The sequence below is a fragment of the Trachypithecus francoisi genome, unplaced genomic scaffold, assembly GCF_009764315.1.
Source record: "Trachypithecus francoisi isolate TF-2019V2 unplaced genomic scaffold, Tfra_2.0 Lachesis_group17, whole genome shotgun sequence".
Taxonomy (NCBI): Eukaryota; Metazoa; Chordata; class Mammalia; order Primates; family Cercopithecidae; genus Trachypithecus; species Trachypithecus francoisi.
The window spans coordinates 51,131,623-51,146,095 of record NW_022681462.1 but is presented as its reverse complement, the minus strand read 5'-3'; the positions used below and the strand labels follow the sequence as shown (position 1 = coordinate 51,146,095).

At 42.5% G+C, this 14,473-nt stretch overlaps 2 protein-coding genes across 19 annotated transcripts in view; both read left to right on the top strand.

Moving 5' to 3' along the window:
• The window catches only part of IL1R1 (interleukin 1 receptor type 1), a 76,329-nt gene extending 71,768 nt beyond the window's left edge, over nt 1-4,561 (top strand). For all 15 annotated transcript variants that reach the window (XM_033175629.1, XM_033175621.1, XM_033175631.1 and 12 more), the window contains 2 exons: nt 49-216; nt 934-4,561. In XM_033175629.1, coding sequence (XP_033031520.1) covers nt 49-216; nt 934-1,340 — 575 coding nt within the window. In that variant the 3' untranslated portion in view covers nt 1,341-4,561. The remainder of the gene's footprint in view (nt 1-48; nt 217-933) is intronic.
• Nucleotides 4,562-9,694: 5,133 nt separating this feature from the next.
• The window catches only part of IL1RL2 (interleukin 1 receptor like 2), a 50,859-nt gene continuing 46,080 nt past the window's right edge, over nt 9,695-14,473 (top strand). For 2 of the 4 annotated variants that reach the window (XM_033175615.1, XM_033175614.1), the window contains exons 1-3: nt 9,697-11,971; nt 12,480-12,549; nt 13,700-13,934. In XM_033175615.1, the coding sequence (XP_033031506.1) occupies nt 12,492-12,549; nt 13,700-13,934 (293 nt within the window). In that variant the 5' untranslated portion in view covers nt 9,697-11,971; nt 12,480-12,491. Of the gene's footprint in view, nt 11,972-12,479; nt 12,550-13,699; nt 13,935-14,473 lie in introns of all 4 variants that reach the window. The other 2 variants (XM_033175616.1, XM_033175613.1) reach the window with 2 other exon arrangements.

Genomic DNA, 14,473 nt, shown 5'->3' with positions numbered 1-14,473 from the left:
CTCTTATTTTTGCCTTGTGGTTCTAAATACATTATATTTTTCCTTTAGCTTCAGATGGAAAGACCTATGACGCATATATACTGTATCCAAAGACCATTGGGGAAGGGTCTACCTCTGACTGTGATATTTTTGTGTTTAAAGTCTTGCCTGAGGTCTTGGAAAAACAGTGTGGATATAAGCTGTTCATTTTTGGAAGGGATGACTACGTTGGGGAAGGTATGTGTGTCATGGAACAAAGTAAAGGCTTATTGTTATAAAACTACTTAGTAAAATGTGGATTCCATCTTTCCAGAAGATTGTGGCATAGGGGTATATATTTCACAATTTTAAGAGCCTCTTCAGAAGTGTATGATGATTTTTACATTTATTAAATGCAAAGTATTTACTTCTTGCATATTTTGTCAGAGCAGTAATTAAGTGATCTTCATTTTGTTTTGAAAAACTTAATGACGAGTTAAACCCAACAGTTGCTTTACAACTGATACAATAAAACAGGAGTGGTAGAGATCAAATGATTGAATAGTAAGTTTTTAAAATTCCAACAAAGTTTTCTGAGTTCTAAATGACATATTTGTCTTTTGAGGGCCAATTTTTGAATTTGTCTATAAAATGGGAGGTTTGCAGTGGCTCACGCCTGTTATCTCAGCACTCCGGGAGGCCAGGGTGAGAGGGTCGCTTGAGCTGAGGAGTTTGAGGCTGCAGTAATCCAAGATCATGACACTGCACTCCAGTGTGAGCAACAGAACAAGAGCCTGTCTCTTAAAATTAATTAATTAATTAATTTAAAAAATGGGAAACTCTTTTAATTTTAAGTAAGGCAAGAAAGAGGCGTTAGGAGCCATAGGGTTGGGAAAAGCCATGCGTGGCTTTGGTTCAGGAGAGAATGATGATAAATAGAAATTTACTTACTATATTTTGCTTCCTGTTTTTCAGACATTGTTGAGGTCATTAATGAAAACGTAAAGAAAAGCAGAAGACTGATTATCATTTTAGTCAGAGAAATATCAGGCTTCAGCTGGCTGGGTGGTTCATCTGAAGAGCAAATAGCCATGTATAATGCTCTTGTTCAGGATGGAATTAAAGTTGTCCTGCTTGAGCTGGAGAAAATCCAAGACTATGAGAAAATGCCAGAATCGATTAAATTCATTAAGCAGAAACATGGGGCTATCCGCTGGTCAGGGGACTTTACACAGGGGCCACAGTCTGCAAAGACAAGGTTCTGGAAGAATGTCAGGTACCACATGCCAGTCCAGCGACGGTCACCTTCATCTAAACACCAGTTACTGTCACCGGCCACTAAGGAAAAACTGCAAAGAGAGGCTCATGTGCCTCTTGGGTAGCATGGAGAAATTTCTAAGAGTTCTTTGGGTGCCTCCTATCTTATGGCGTTGCAGGCCAGGCTGTGCCTCATGCTGACTTGTAGAGTTCATGGAATGTAACTGTATCATCCTTTATCCCTGAGGTCACCTGGAATCAGATTGTTAAGGGAATAAGCCATGATGTCAATAGCAAGCCAGGGCACTTCGGAGTAGAGGGCTTGGGAAGATCTTTTAGAAAGACAATAGGCTGGGTGTGGTGGCTCATGCCTATAATCCCAGCACTTTGGGAGGCTGAAGTGGGTGGATCACCAAAGGTCAGGAGTTCGAGACTAGCCTGGCCAACATGGCAAAACCTCATCTCTACTAAAAATACAAAAATTAGCTGGGCATGGTGGTGCACGCCTGTATAATCCCAGCCACATGGGAGGCTAAGGCAGGGGAATTGCTTGAACCCAGGAGACGGAGGTTGCAGTGAGCTGAGTTCGGGCCACTGCTCTCTAGCCTGGCAACAGAGTGAGACTGCATCTCAAAAAAAAAAAAAAAAAAAGGCAATAAATGCCCTCTCTGAATGTTTGAACTGCCAAGAAAAGGCATGGAGACAGCAAACTAGAGGAAAGGGCATGCAGGAAATGGCCACCGTCTATAGATGGCTTTGTTTAAGTCATCCACAGCCCAAGGGCGGGGCTGTGCCTTGTCTGGGGACCCCGTGGAGTCACTGGCCCTGGAGCGGCTCTCCTGAGAGGTGCTGCAGGCGAAGTGAGACTGGCACCTCACTGAGGAAGGGAGATGTATTCTTGGAGAACTTTCCATCTGCTTGCATTTTCCATACACATCTCCAGGCAGAAGTTAGTTTCCAAAGACCGAATTTTATTTTACATATGTTGAAAGCTCACGTCAGTGAACAAAGGGATTCTTCAGTATTCCAAGGTTTTGAAGTCATCTTAGCTTTCCGCAGGAGAGACAGAACTTAAAAAAGCAACAGTAGCAGGGAATTGATCCACTTCTTAGTGCTTTCCTCCCTGGCACGACCATCCTGTCCTTTGTTATTATTCTGCATTTTACATCTGCGGAGGGACAGCTCCCTAATGGCTTCGTCCCTCCGCAATGTCCCTTGTATAGCCCACACATGAACCGTCCTTCCTGTGATGCTGCTCTTCTGTCATCCCGCTCCTGCTCAGACACCTCCTGCGGGCTCCACCTGTTGGAGCTGAGGCCCATGCTTTCCCACCAGCACGTCACTCCCAGCCCGCCTCCCTGCCCGGTCCTCCAGCCTCCCCTTGCTGTCCTGCTGTCTGAATTCCCAGGTTGGCCTGGTGGCCATGGCACCTGCCCCCAGCACTCCTCTGTCTCTGCTCTTGCCTGTCCCCCTTCCTCCTCCTTTGCCTAAAAGGCCTTCTCTTATTTTCTCCAGCGGATCAGAATTTTACCGAAATTCAGAACATACTCCAATTCCACAGTCTCCAGGAGACTTTCCCTAAGAGGCGACTCCCTCTCCAGCCCTCTCTCTCCGGTCAGGCCCACAGCAGAGACAGCAGTGAGCACGTCAGGGAGGCTGGTCTCCCTCCAGCTGGAATCGCTGCTCTCTGAGGAAGAGGCTGTGGGTGGCTGTCTCTGTCCCTTACTGCCTTTCAGGAGCAATTTGCACATGTAACATAAATTTTTATAGTGCTTTGTGTCTAAAAACATTCCCCAATTATCTTATTTAATTTCTGCAATTATTTTAATTTTATACATAGAGAAAGTGACCTATTTTTTTAAAAAATCACACTCTAAGTTCTATTGAACCCAGGACTTGAGCCTCCATTTCTGGCTTCTAGTCTGGTTTTCTGAGTACTTGATTTCAGGTCAATAATGGTCCCCCCTCACTCCACACTGGCACATTTGTGAGAAGAAATGACATTTTGCTAGGAAGCGACCGGGTCTAGGAATGCTTTTACTCAAGATACCAAATTCCAAACTTCTGAATGTTGGAATTTTCAAAAATGATGTTTAGGTTTTATGAAAAACTCTTCTACTTTCATATATTCTTTCCCCAGAGGCAAACATTTTTTAAAATGTTTCATTTTCATTAAAAATGAAAGCACTTTTTTTTTTTTTTGGTATAGAAAAAATATTTTTAAAAATGGGATGACAGGCCTCAGAATAATTGGAGGAACCCTGCAAAACCACAAAGCCAAATTTATATGCCACCAATTGCAGGACACAAGCACAGGTTTAAGAGTTGTATGAACATGGGCAGGACTTCTGGTTTTTATATTTCTCGTATTTAATATGGGTGAACACAAATTTTTCTTGGGAATAATAATATTCCTCCTAAACAAAAACATATTGAGTTGAAGTCTCTGACTCTTGCCTTTCCACTTGCTTTCTCCTGGGTCCACTTTGCCTGTTTTAAGGAACAGTGCTGTTCTGGAGCTGCTGTTCCAACAGACAGGGCCTAGCTTTCATTTGGCACACAGACTGCAGCCAGAAGCCCATGGATGAGGGATGTCACGTCCCGAAAAGCCTATTAGAAGTTTTACAAATTTAATTTTGTAGATTATTTTAGTCTGTCATCTAGAAAATGTGTGAGCACGCATAGTGCCAAGAAAGCAAGCCAATTCGGAAACTTAGGTGAGTGACAAAATTGGCCAGGGAGTGGGGGTGACGAGGACCAAGAATTACAAGTAGCATGGCAGCTGGAATGTAAGGAAGGACAAGAATCAGTGGATAAGCCTGGGTGGAGGAGGATCCGAACAGAAAAGTGCAGAGCCATTCCCCATCTTCCAAGGGTTGGATTCTGGAGGAAGAAGACACATTCCTAGCTCCCCGTGAACTTCCTTCAACTTACTGTCCCCCACTAAAACAAAACAAAAAACGTTTCATACCTCCCACTTTAATTAGATTTTCTTGCAGTTTTTAATGGCATTTTAAAAAAGATGCCCTAAGTGGTGAAGAAGAGTTTGCAAATGCAACAAAATATTTAATTACCGGTTGTTAAAACTGGTTTAGCACAATTTATATTTTCCCTCTCTTGCCTTTCTTATTTGCAATAAAAGAAAAGGTATTGAGCCATTTTTAACTGACATTTTTGATAAATTATGTTTGTACTAGCTTATGATGGAGTTTTTTAAAACCTGTTTATATAATTTTGCAGCAGAAGCCAAATTTTTGTATGTTAAAACACCAAATTTGTGTACAGCATGCATCACGGATCAATAGACTGTACTTATTTTCCAATAAAAGTTTCAAACTTTGTACTGAGGGTTATCCTTGAGAATCTGTTCTTTGTCTGGTCCACAGCTTACCTGCGCACCTGTACATTCCCAGGCCTGAACAAGGTGAGGAGTCCTGCTGCAGAGTTCTTCCTGTTGCGTGGAGGGGGTGGGGAGGGGCTGGAGGAGGGGAGGGGAGTGGAGGTCAGAGGCTATTGACCTAACAGTGAGCCCTAACTCCCTTCTTCTAGCTCAACTCTACTCCCTCTGCTCACCTGCTTCTAAAATGGATTAAAATGTGAGCCTTATCATTAACTGTTTATTGGCTTCTTACCAATTTACTATTAACTTACCACTTTACCTGTCCAAAAATGATGAAGGGGATATTTGTATAGACTTTTACATTTTACAAAGGGCTTTTATTTATTTTTTTCCTCTGACCCAGAAGGTGGGTAAAATTGCTGAACTTGCTGTCCAAAATGCATGCTCTAAAGCTTGTTAACTCTGATGGTCAGAGATGACACCCAGTCAGTGCCTCCTTACCTCACGGCAATGCTAAAGGGCAGGTGACTCTGTCAGTACCTGGGGAGAAGGGGCAGGTTGACTTAGAGTCTGAGTCCACTATGAATGAACACTGCCTCCACCATCTACCTGGGGTGAAACTTTAGGCAAAGTATTTGAGCCTCAATTTACTCATTACATAGGTATAATATCTAATTCATAGGATTAGGATTAAAAAGATTAAACATATTATGAAAAGTCTAGTGCTTAGCCTAAAGCTGGTTCTCAGAAAATGGTTGCTTTGTTAGTAGCAATTCTATGAATTGCTTATCTGAAGTCCTATTAGAATCTGCAAATGGAAGGGATAGAGAGGAGTTAGAAATTAGAAATGACAATTGACAACTAGGGACAAAGTACACAATGTCAAATTGAAGTTGTATAACCCCACAGAGGCCAGGAGCCCTGTCCAGCCCACAGCCCCTCCACCAGCCCCCAGCCTGGAGAGTGTTTCTCACTGGAGGAGTTCAGGGAGCTTTGCACCACATTTTGGTTATGATACCAGATAATGTGCAAACCATTAGGAAAATCAGTGCTAACCACCATTTAAAAGTCAGCCTTTTTCCTCTCTTCATCAGGTAACTTTTCCCCAGTAAATGCAAAATAGATTTTTAGGGAGTCTCTGGAATTATTTTACAGCAGGAATGCCATCTGGTGGAAAAAGACCCGGGACTAAATTCCTGCACTGTCACAGCTTTGAAACCAGAACACAGCACCTGGTTGTATGGAACCTCCATTTTCTCATGTGTAAAACAGGACTTCCTATGTTACAAGATGTTTATATGTAGAAAGCCTCTGTCCAGTATATGGGTAGAATCTCAAAATATATTTTCTTAGTTTTATCACTTGATGAGTACAGATAAAACAAAAAACTTATTCATCCAAAATATATATTTTTCAAATGCTACGGTTTTAGGTGTGTGGGGGGGTTGAGGGGTGATATAATGTTGGTGTTAACTTTTAAGTAACAGCTGCTACTTAATCCCATTTTAGCAAGTCAGGATCTGGTTTAGCATTTTTCATATAGTACATTCCCCAAATAGTAATTGAAGGACTTCTAAGCATAAATACCATGCAATTATGAAATCAGAGATTTCCTCCAGCTTATTTGTCAAAAGAAAATCTTTTCGCCTTTGACGTGAGACTCTGGGAGTGTGGTGAGGTTGGCTTAGCATTCAGGGCATAGGGAGCATAGCAGTTGGAGAAGAAAGCAGGTTGGGCTGGAAGGGAAAAATTGTTCCTCTTTTACTAAAATAAAATACATAAATGAATCACCACAGTGGCAATAATTCATAAAATGGAGTACACATGGAAAAATGTGTGTGGGAAGACAGAGGAAAGGGATAATTTTTGATGTGATAACATTCATTTTACAACCAAAGAGAGTGTGTGTGTGGGGGGGGGGTGAGGTGGGGGGGGCAGGGTGTTTAAGTTTTAAGGAGAGGGAGAGTTACAGGAATAGGTGATACTATTTAAAATGAGTATTAATCATTCAAAACAAAAACATGCTCATCTTACCACACACTGCTCAGGTTTCTTCTAAAGAAGGCGTGGCTATTAAAATACGTAAATCCTACCTGTGCCTTAAATCTGAGCCCCAAACATTAGCATGGCAGTCTCTCAAAATTTGCAGCTGTTAGACCAGTTAAACCTGTACCACCTGACTCTAGACTCATAGGAGGCTGTTGACTTCTCTAAAGCTGTGCTCAACCAGTTGAGAGATTAATTTACCTACAGGGTGAAGTCGATGAAGCTTGTTTTTCTTAAAACCTTTGACCTGGCAGTGATCGCAAGTGTCATTTGGTTTCTGCTTCTGGAAGGGAAGGGCTACAATGATACCATTCTACAGTGTTCATTGGTTTTCCTGTCAATCTACACGTCCTCAGAATGAGATTCCTTAGGCTTCTGTAGTGAAAGGGTATTGCATGTTTCACAGCCTGTGTGGGGACCCACTCCTGCTTTGGTTCATGTAGTTAATCCTTCCCTGGCTAACACTGCATTTTCCGTCCTCAGCCATGTTATGTCACTTACCCTGCTTAGCCAGGGACAGACTGCAGCTTCTCATTTGCTTTGAAGGCTGTGGACAGCGGCCACCTGTCTCAACACTTTTTATCATCAGATGCTATTCTGTAGTCTCGCCTTCTACACTATACTTGATTGCTTCTGAGTTCTTGTCTTTCCTAAAACTGGACCCATGTCCTCTCTCAAATGCAAAAACACAGGGGAAATATTTGTGTTCTGAAGCCTACTTTTAGATTTTTAAAAGGTGCTAATCATGTGGATAACATTATGCTAGACACGGAGAAAATTACAAAGTAAGAAAAAACAGAAATCTAGCCAGAGAAGAAGAGTGTGAAGAGAAAGTTGTTCAGGAAACAATCTCATATGATAGAGGGTCTTAAATCCATGACTGAAATATTTGGACTTTACCACTGGGAGTAGGTATATGGGAGATACTGGAGGCAACAGGTTGGAAGAACAAAGAAACACATTGATACGGCACTATTGTGCAGCAGATTGGGAAGAGGTAAAAGGTTACATAGGGAGGTTGTTAGGAAGGTGGTATAGTAATCCCCTTGGGAGTCAATTATATTTAAGACATTTTATAAAATAAATTAGGAGAATTTTTTTTTATTATGAAAGCAATAATGGTTTGTGGAAATTTCTAAAACATATAAGGAAGAAAAATGTCACCCATAACCTCACAACCTAAAGATAATTATTGATATTTTATTACCTTTCTATGGACATAACTGATACCATATAATACATGGAGTTTAACACTCTTTTTAAAGCTTAGCATAAATATTTGCCCACATTACGATTATATGAAATACAACCTATAAGTAGTCACTAAGTCTATCAAATGGATGGTCCATAATCTGATAGCATTGCTGTCTTCGTTGGATATCCAGATTATTTCTAGTTTTAGCTATCAGTAGTCAAAGTGCAATAGTTATCCTTTCTCTAATATCTTTACTTCCCTAATCATTTGCTTAGCATATATTCAGAGGGCAAGGTTCCTTTTCAGGTTCTTGATGTTCCATAGAGACATTTGCTCCTCTTACACAAGCAGTGTGTGGCACTGAGAATACTCATTATTAAATAATTGCGAATTTGATAGACAAAAAAGGTTATCCTTTGCGATAAGCATTACTCTGCCAGTTAACTATTAACATGGTTGAACGTTTCACTTAACAATTACAATTTGAGGTGGGCGGATCACTTGAAGCTAGGAGTTTGAGACCAGCCTGGCCAACATCGTGAAACCCCATCTCTACCAAAAACACACAAAAAGCAAAAAACAAAAATTAACTGGGCATGGTGGCGCATGTCTGTAATCCCAGCCATGTGGGAGGCTGAGGCAGCCGAGGCTGTTGGCTTCATCTGTGTTATTTTGGAATTTACAAACTGTTTCCTCCTTTGTGATTTTGTACTGGCTGTTTCCTACTTTGGGGAGAGCCCTTCTCCCAGACCTCCACGTGCTGGACTCCTTGCCTTGACACGGGCCTCTGCTGCACCATAGACCCTTCTGAAGGGAGGACTTCCCCAACACCATCTCCATCACTTCATCATAATTGCTTTCAGGGTTCTCACCAACCTGAAATCATCCTATAAAATTTTCTATTTACTTGACACTAGAATGACTGTAAACTCTAAGAGGGTCTGTCTTCTGTACAGCTGTATTTCCAGCACTCAGAATATCACCTGGAACATAGTGGGAACTGTATAAATATTTGATGAGGGACTGAGCAACTAATGAATGGAGCTCAAGGGAGAGATTAAGCCCAGGACTGCAGGAAACCAAGTGCTTTAAGGACCTCTCTCTAGTCTCCCTGGCTGCTGCTTCCATTTCTGGAAGTTCATTTTATCCCAACAATAGCAGTCTACTACAGAAACGCTGCTATATATTCCCAAGCCTCACGGAGGGGAAATATGAGAACTTAAGGACCTTAAAAGTATAAAGATCTTGGTGGAGCCTGAAACCCCCACCCCAACCTAATACTGAGTTTTGGAAAGTTTAATTGTTGCATGTGAATATATTTCTGTTTCATTCTCATTGGGAAACATTATCTGTGGGCTATGGCCAATGGGAAATCATCAGACATTTAGATATCAGACATCAGGCATCATATAAAATACACATTTGTATATGAAATCTTTAATCCAAATTGTTGCCCTGCCACCCTTCTGAGTAGCCGTCATATCCTAGTCTGAGGGCCAAATAGATTGAAGGTAAAATTCAACCAAGCAGAGTTCTGTAATGCCTTCTTCATACACAGATTTGTTGCTTTTTGTCTGCTCTCAGAATGAAGTAATGAATCTCTGGAGGAAGTTGATTTACTTCATTAAAAAAAACCAACTGAAAATATATTTCCTATGGCCACTGACTAATGCCAGAAAACATTAAGAATATTCCCATTGCAAAAATATCTGCAAGTGGGAGAGAATTAGACAAGCAGGGGGATGGTGATAAGCATCTATCACATGTTATACACCCTGTTATGGAGGCTTTACAACTGCCACCTCTGAAAAATGGGCTTTACCTCCCTATCTAAACGCATATAAAATAAAATCACACGATAGCTTTTACATCAGAGCAGCAAAACTGGCAAAATTTGAAAGTCTGACATTAGCAAATATTGGTAAGAACATGAAGCAATGAAATTCTTTTCCTCTAAAGGATACAGTTATGGAAAAAAATTGGGGCTTTTCTAATACAATTGAGGATATACCTACCCAATGATTCTGCAATTCCATTCACTAAACGACCCCTGAAATACTCGCACAGAAGGACATTACCAGAATCTTAGGAGCAGCAAAGTTTATAAGAGCAAAATATACATTTGGAAAAACTTAAATGTTTGAAGGAGATGAATACATTTAGGTTTTTTTTTTCAAGGTAATTGAGAATCTGCAGTAAATGTTATGGTTTCCTGTTATTTTTAATTGCTAAGTTTACAATGCCTGGAATCAGTTCTGCCTTCAAAGCCAAGTGTTCATTTTCCATGTATCAGGAAACCCATTTGGCACAGAGACCATCCCAGGAAGTTAAGTTCAGATTCACAGAATTAGTAGCAAAGTGCAATGTCACAAGTGTCCAGTGAGAGGCACTGCAGGGGACCGGGATGGCCTGTCTTAACTTCATACATTTTGGGGCAACTATACCCATTAGACTTGGCATATAGTCCTCAGGCTAAGAAAGAAGATAGGACACAAATGCATCTATTCATAAAGTGAAAATGAAAAAAGATAGCGTAAAAAAAAAAGATTTAGAAATAACTTTCAACACTGCTTATAGCAATAGTTCTGAATGCAAATCATATGACTTTTATAAAAATAGTAACGCCTTTGTTTTGTTTTGGATGAGGACATAAACCCTGAAGAATATATATATGCAGCGGAACCTTGTTTACTGCTGATGGTAGGGGAAATAAATAATAATCTCTATTTATAGCCTAAGAAAGAGGTCCTCAAAGAGTGGGAGCCGTATGGGTCCCTGACAGATCCTTCAAAAAGATCTGTGAAATCAAAACTATGTTCATCATGATATTAAGACCTATTCCTTTTTTATTCTCATTCTCTCATTAGTGTATGGTAGACCTTTTCAGAAACTATATGACATATTATATCATGAGACTGATTGCAGAAGCAAATATGAGAATCCAGTCATCCTCTAGTAAGCCAGACATCAAAGAGATCTGCATCTATGTAGAACAATGTCTCTTTTCTCAATAAGCCTGTTTTAGAAAGTAGTTACTTCTCATAAATTGTATGATATCTGTGTTAACATATAATGGGTTTATTGTTACTTAAATAAGAAAGTAAATGTTAAAAAATTCTCACTTTAATTTCTAACATAGTAATATTGACAGGCATAACCTACATAGACAAAAGCACGTTGGAATTCTCAATACTTTTTAAGAGTGTAGAAATCTGCAAACCACTGACCTTCAGCCCATCACAGGAAGTTTTGCTATTAGCACAATTATTGCATCTTTGCTCCTATGGTCACTTTTGGCTCACTGTCTCTGATCTTTCAAAGACCATCTGGAAGAGCTTGGCCAGTAATCTATTGAATGGAGATTACATTTTGAATCTTTTCCTACATCTCAGTGCCCTGTGGGACGACTCTGGGGTGTCTCCAGACGGCTAGGGCAACAGTTCCCTGTTGACATCACCTTATGGGGAAGTTTTAGACAGGAACAGTCTTCAGGCTCTAACACCATGGGATGCCTGCCTTACAGAAGTTAATGAGCATGACTCTGGCAGATTTATAATTCTCCTTAGAAGCCATTTGGGATGCCTTCCACTTTGGGGTCATTCCACATAGACCAATGCAGAGCATGCAGTAACTGCTCAAAAAGGAATGAACAGTTCATTTAGACGTTCAGCTTGGAATAGACTTAAGCAGACACTCCTGGTGATGAAGGACTTAGATGCCAGAAAATCAGGCTCAAAGACTTTCAAGCCACTTCCTAGTGTGATGTCACATTCCTTTCTACGCTCCACTGGGGAAGGCAGGTCTGCCCCGCCCACGGTGGCGGGGAAATACCTAGGCATGGAAGTGGCATGACAGTGCTCAGTCCCTGCCATATTATCCACTCTCCACGAGGTCCTGCACGCTGCAATCCTGCAGGCAGGTAGACACCGGGCCGGGAGTCTGGCTGAGCCAGGCATGGGTGGGGCCCTGACAGCAGGAGAGGTGTGCAGGAAAAGACGTGGCAACAATGTGTGCCACCGCAGGCCAGGGATCAGGTCCCCCAGGCGGGCCTCCGACCGGCTAGGTGACCATGGGGGAGACGACTCCCTCTCTGGGTCGAGGTGTGGAGCTCGCGGCTACTTTCAGTTCCAGCGGCTCCCTGCCTTCCTTTCTGCTTTCCCGCCGGCCCTTGCCAGGTAGGCCTGCTCTGGTTGCTCCCAAGTAAGCCGGTGTTTGGGGTTTCTGTTGAGACCGCGGATCCCGAGGACGAGGGAGCGCAGGGGAGGAGGCTACGTACGACGCGGACGGGGATGGGGTCCTACTTCCGGGACCCAGGCCGCGGGCTGCGCTGGGGGGCGCCCTGGCCCTCGCGGGAGCTCTGGACGCGAGCCTGCTTCGCTGTCAGGTGGCGGAAGCGGCTCCCACGCGGTCCGCACCGCCGCTGTCGCCCACTCTTCGCCCATCCTCCTCTGCGGCGGGGCGAGTTCCCAGCCTTGGATGCTAAAGGTCGGGCGCCCAGACGAAGGAGACAGGGGACGGGCAGTCTTTGGGGAAACGTGGGGCCAAAGTCAGAGGGCTCCCCAGGAAGAAGGGAAGGTCAGCGGCCCGGGCGGTTGTTTTTGAGATTCCGAGGTCGCCCACGCCGGCGCCTCGGGCCCGCCCCACTGCGCCCTCCCCTCCCACCCTCTTCTCCCTTCCTTGCAGCCCGGTTTGGGGATGTGGTCCTTGCTGCTCTGCGGGTTGTCCATCGCCCTTCCACTGTCTGTCACAGCAGGTACGTCCGTCCCGTATGTCCTCAGTTCCCAGAGGCCGCCCTAGTCCACAGGCTCCTGGCGCCTCACTGGGAACCCCAGGGGATCGCGCCAGCCGGAGCACGGCTGCTTATGCTCCCAAGACGGCGAAGAGGAAACAGAGCCAGCTCCACGTGCTGGGATGCTCAGCCCTGTGCTCGGATGCTCAGCCCTGAATGTCACCTTTGAGCTTGGAGGTGACTTCGGGGAGGGGAAAGAGTTAGGCAAATGGCAAGTGAAGACTTGAATAAAAATGCTCAAATGGAGTTACTACTGCCTATTTTATATGATAAAGGGTTATTTTATGACAAGATGAAAGCAAGGAAACCATCAATAGAACAAATTTCTTCTAAGAAATTTGGTAGAAATGAGCTTTAAGAATGAACCAACTTTTTTGGCCAGGCGTGGTGGCTCATGCCTGTAATCCCAGCACTTTGGGAGGCCGAGGCGGGTGGATCACTTGAGGTCAGGAGTTCGAGACCAGCCTGACCAATATGGAGAAACCCCATCTCTACTAAAAATACAAAATTAGTCGGGCATAGTAGCTTATGCCTGTAATCCCAGCTACTCGGGAGGCTGAGGCAGAAGAATCGCTTGAAACCGGGAGGTGGAGGCTGCAGTGAGCTGAGATGGTGCCATTACACTCCATCCTGGACAACAAGTGAAACTCCGCCTCAAAAAAAAAAAAAAAAAAAAATTAACTTTTTTTTTTTTTTTTTAAACAATCGTTTTGGGATGAAATACCTTTTACTCAAGGCAGAGTAACTGGGTGGCAGAGCAGAAACAGAAAAGACAAGAAGGGCTCCTTTACTCTGTACATGAGTGCAGAGTAAAGAACTCTGTGGATGAAAAGAACTAAGGGTCGTAGAATAGAAAGGAAAGAGGGAAATCACTCCCAATGGGGAAGAGGTTTGTGAGGAGGGAACGGAGTAAATTCTATCCTATGGATACATTTGAAGAACTTGGAATATACTTTATAATCAGCATTCTATTTTTAGGAAACTTTCAGACTCAGGAAACTCCCAAATAAAATTTCAAATTGGCTGGAAAATTGAAGAGGCTTTTAAAAAAACTAACAGTAAATAGAACTAAAGTTTTCTTTCACGGATAATTGTTTTGTTTTTCTTTCCCTAGATGGATGCAACGACATTTTTATGAAAAATGAGATGCTTTCAGCAAGTCAGCCTTTTGCTTTTAATTGTACATTCCCTCCCATAACATCTGGGGAAGTCAGTGTAACATGGTATAAAAATTCTAGCAAAATCCCAGTGTCCAAAATCATACAGTCTAGAATTCACCAGGACGAGACTTGGATTTTGTTTCTCCCTATGGAATGGGGGGACTCAGGAGTCTACCAATGTGTTATAAAGTAAGTTCTTCATTTAAAATAGAACTAACTCATGTGTGTGTATGTATAAATTCTTTAAGGAAAATTCTTAATGAACATAGAAAACTCATTGAGAAGAATTACGTTGTTGTATGTTTTTATAATTGTAACAAGACAATTTCCAGTGAACACATTTTTAAACAGAACAGATCTGTAAATCATTTTTGGAGTCTGATATGCATCTTTCCCCATGGAAATGGCACCTCAGATCAGACCCACTCACAAAGTGTGTCTGTCCCAATATTATTGCTGCCATCTTTCTTTCTTGTTTTCTTTTTCTTTTTCTTTTTTTTTTTTAAGTTTCTGAGATGAAGTCTCACTCCGTCACCAGGCTGGAATGCAGTGGTGCGATCTCGGCTCATTGCAACCTCTGCCTCTTGGGTTCAAGCGATTCTTTTGCCTCAGCCTCCCAAGTAGCTGGGACTATGGTGTGTGCCACCACGCCTGGCTAAATTTTTGTATTTTTAGTAGAGACGGGGTTTCACCGTGTTAGCTAGGATGATCTCGATCTACTGAACTCC